The 3,778-nt window shown below is 49.0% G+C and overlaps 1 protein-coding gene across 1 annotated transcript; it reads right to left on the bottom strand.

Moving 5' to 3' along the window:
* Positions 1–254: 254 nt before the first annotated feature.
* On the bottom strand, positions 255–1,296 carry LOC123405661 (fe(2+) transport protein 1-like). Its single transcript, XM_045099269.1, has 2 exons — positions 1,208–1,296; positions 255–789 (listed from the first exon to the last, which is right to left on the bottom strand). The coding sequence occupies exons 1-2, from the start codon at positions 1,294–1,296 to the stop codon at positions 255–257; spliced, it is 624 nt and encodes a 207-aa protein (XP_044955204.1).
* Positions 1,297–3,778: the final 2,482 nt, after the last annotated feature.

Here is a 3,778-nt window from a genome sequence, read left to right as displayed (position 1 = left end):
AAAAAGCCCCTGAGATTTATCAAATCAACCCGCAGTCTAAATCAAACCGGTACGGTCTACAGAGGGGAAAACACAGCCACGATCTGCCTCGCCTCACCCTCGCGGCGCTCCGCCCTGCCACGTCCACCTCCTACCACGCCCCGCGCGTCGCCGGCCGCCTCCTGCCCCGCCCACCTCCTGCCATGCCCCGCGCGTCGTCACCCGCCTCCTGGCTCTTGCCCCACCCCGTGACCTTGCAGTGACCCAGTCGGCGATTACCTGCCGGATTTTGCTGGATCCGGTTGGAAGTGGTGCTCAGGGGGTGGATCTGGAAAGCAGGCGGCCGAAGCTTGGAGCACGATTGCTGACGGACGTGGCATGGCGCCGACGCCGAGGAGGACGGCGGCGAGGCAGACGAGCTGGAGCCGGACGCTGCCATGCAGCTTGGGCCCCAGGAAGTCGGCGGCAAGGAGCTCGATGAGTGCCATGTAGTGGAGCAGCCGCGCGGAGGCGGCGTTGTGCAGGCCGACGACGACGAGCGCCGTGGGGCTGTTGTCCCGGTACACCCCGGTGAGCGCCAGTCCCAGCACGACCCCGAACGACATGGTGGTGGCAAAGAAGAAGACCAGCCCGGCCTTCATCCTTGCGTCGTACTCCGCCTGGAGGATGCAGCCGCCGAGGCCCATGCCCTCGAACATCTGGTGGAAGCAGATGGCCGCCACCAATGGCCGGATGGTGCACATGCTCTGCGATGCGCCCATACCCAGCCCAATGCAGGTAAGACTGATGGTTGGTCTTCTGTGCCTGTACCTGCTAGACAGGTTAAAGACTTACACTTAACTCGTGTTGTATCTCCACTGAAGTTCCAGCTAATAGTTTCTTTCTGGTTAATCTGTGTTTAGGAAGAGATGCATGGGCTCGTGGAGACCTACAAGAATTGGGACAGCTGGTCTCTGCATCCGGCCGCAGCTCCATAGTCAATTACAAATGCGGTATGTCCATCGAAACACTTGAGGATCCACTGTGACAGTCAGTTTCACGCTCACAATTCCTTTACATGTCGCTAGCAGTCCTTGACAGAACAAACGACTACCATTTGACGGAATTCCCCCCGCCTCACTGCGCGTCGCCGGGCGTCTAAACAACGCCCACGTGCCCCCACCTTCGACCCCCACCAACCACCGCCCTCTCTACCATCATTGGGCACCATCAGCGGCCACCCACCCACCCACTGGCGCCGACCTCGACGACCCACGCGCACCCGAGATCCGGCGCCCCCAGCCGCCAGCCTAGGATCTCGCGAGCCTCGGCCGCCATGCTCCTTCTTCCCTCTTCTCCGCGTCAAGATCGACGGTGAGATCATCAACGCCTGCTCTCTGCTGACTTCCCCTTACTCATCTCCATGCGAGGTTCCCAGCCGCCCTGCGACAAGCATTACAGGGTGGCGAAGTTGTGCAGTTCGCCGTGTCCATCTCATCGTGTGCCTTCTCGGTGTTAATCCCCCCATCCCCAAGACCATACCCTCCCCTAATTTCTCTGTGTCACTGACCATGGCGCCCATGGTGGCCACGAGGCTGGAAGGGGTCTCGTGGACCCGAGAGCGTGAGAGGAGTAGCGGCGTCGGTGGTGACTCCCCAAGAAGACCGTAGTGTGGTGCTCTTCTCTATGGATTCCTGTGCCATGGAGTTCAAGGTTTTTGCATTTTTGTTTCAGATTTTTTATGTGCAAAAATACAGTTCAGTGCAGTTCTCTCTTCACTTTGAGTTTAGGTTCTCTGATTGATGTTTGCATCCAGGTTGTAAAAAATTGCTAGCATCAAGTGCAATTCAGAATTTACATATTCAGCTGTCGGTTTCCTGTGCAATTCATTATAGGAGAATTTTCCTGTGTTCGATTTCAGTTATCTTTGCTCTGCTATATGTCGTGTGGCTATAGTTCTCTGATCTTCTGCTTACCAGTGTCTCCCCGGTCGATCTAGGTAGTTGGGTGGGGATTGGTGGTGTCATCGAGCGTCCGCATGACGAGTTGAGTTCCCGCCATGAGCTGGTGCTCTGCTCCTCGCCGCTGGTGATCGTGCTACAGCATCGTGCTGTTTGCCAGAGATGTGTCGTGCGGAGGTACATATGTTGATGTTAGTTGTGTACCGATGTTTGCTGTAATGTCTAGAGAATATTATCAAGTGATTTCCCCTGTGAATTAAACAAATAATCATCCCACACTTAGATTTTGAAGAATGTTTGTTTCTCCCCCCACCTCGCTGCCACCATAGATGCCGCAAGGTATGTATGCTTTTTGAGGTGCTTGCTAGCTTCAACTGGGTGAGGACGACTCCCTATGGAATAAAGTTGAAGGTCCTATGCTCCTGCTGTTGTTTAGGACTTTTTTTCTTTTGCTATAACCAATAGAAACTATTCGGAGTTTTAGATGGAAAATTGGCCATGTTCTTCCTCATGAAATACAAGAAAAGCTCAATTTTTCAGAGAAAGAGTACTTGAGGAGCCACTCTTCAGCCATTAAGTAATATATCTTAGAGCTGGACATAGATTTAACACTGGTATGTATATTTGCAGTTTCATTTGCTTTTGGGGGATGAAACACAATTACCACACTTTTTGTTCATTTTTTATATGACATTGGTACCTCCCAAGGATCCATATATCCAGGTTCAGGTGCTGGAGGACATTGGTGAAGTATCTCTTGGTGACCATTCCATATCATTGACCAATATACCTGTGTGAATTTTGAAGAATTAACTGTTGGATGGATCGGATTATTATTGTATGTTTTCTAAAAAAATCTTGAAATTCAGAATAAATCTTTGAGTTACCAAGATTTTTGACAACCATGGTATATATTTTTTGAAAATGTAAAGATTGCTTCAACTTGTGAATAAATTTAAAAGAAGAAACATTTTCTTGCATTTGTGCACAAAATTTCTAAATCAAGCGATGATATATGAACATAATGTGGTCATCATCATTGGAGATTATGTTTTTTTTCTTCCTTGGCAACGCACGAGCCATTTTGCTAGTACTATTAAAATGGGGTGAGGTATTATGATGAATTGCTTGCTCAAGTGCTTAGAGGTAGCCCCCAAAAATACTCAGCCATTCTCCCACAAAATATCTCTGTCCAAACCCAAACCAGCAAAATCGGTACCACCAACAATTTCCATTCGACCCTACCAATTTTACACTTGACAGATCCTATGCCAAACCCTACCATCTCGGTACCACCAACTTTCCCATTGGTGCCACCGAGATTCAGTGACCAACTTTTTGTTGAGAAGATACCAAGAATCAGAATTTCTGAGTTTGAAATTGGTCTCACTGAGATTTGAAAACTAGTCTAGGTCATCGTATCGGTACCACCGAGATTCCTATATCGGTCTCACTAAGAATTAAAAAATTACCGCATTTAGTGCAATTTGGTACCACCGATATTCATTTCGGTGTCACCAAGTTGGGCAATAATGTTGTAACTGTTGGATTTTGGGGTATGCCTATATATACCCCTCCACCTACCTCTCATTCGTAGAGAAAGCACTCAAAACACACTTACACTTGCTAGATCCATTTTTCTGAGAGAGAGCCACCTACTCATGTGTTGAGATCAAGATATTCCAATCCAACCATTTTAAACTTGATCTCTATCCTCCCCAAGTTGCTTCCCACAAGATCAATCTCTCCTACCCATGCCAAATCTGTGAGATAGTGATTGAGTGTTGAGAAGCATCTTTTAAAGCACAAGAGCAAGGAGTTCATCGTTCTACCGCATCTATTACCTTTTGGAGGATGGT

The sequence above is a fragment of the Hordeum vulgare genome, chromosome 6H (assembly GCF_904849725.1).
Source record: "Hordeum vulgare subsp. vulgare chromosome 6H, MorexV3_pseudomolecules_assembly, whole genome shotgun sequence".
Taxonomy (NCBI): Eukaryota; Viridiplantae; Streptophyta; class Magnoliopsida; order Poales; family Poaceae; genus Hordeum; species Hordeum vulgare.
Note: the sequence above shows the minus strand (reverse complement) of the source record. Positions and strands in the feature narration are given on the sequence as shown.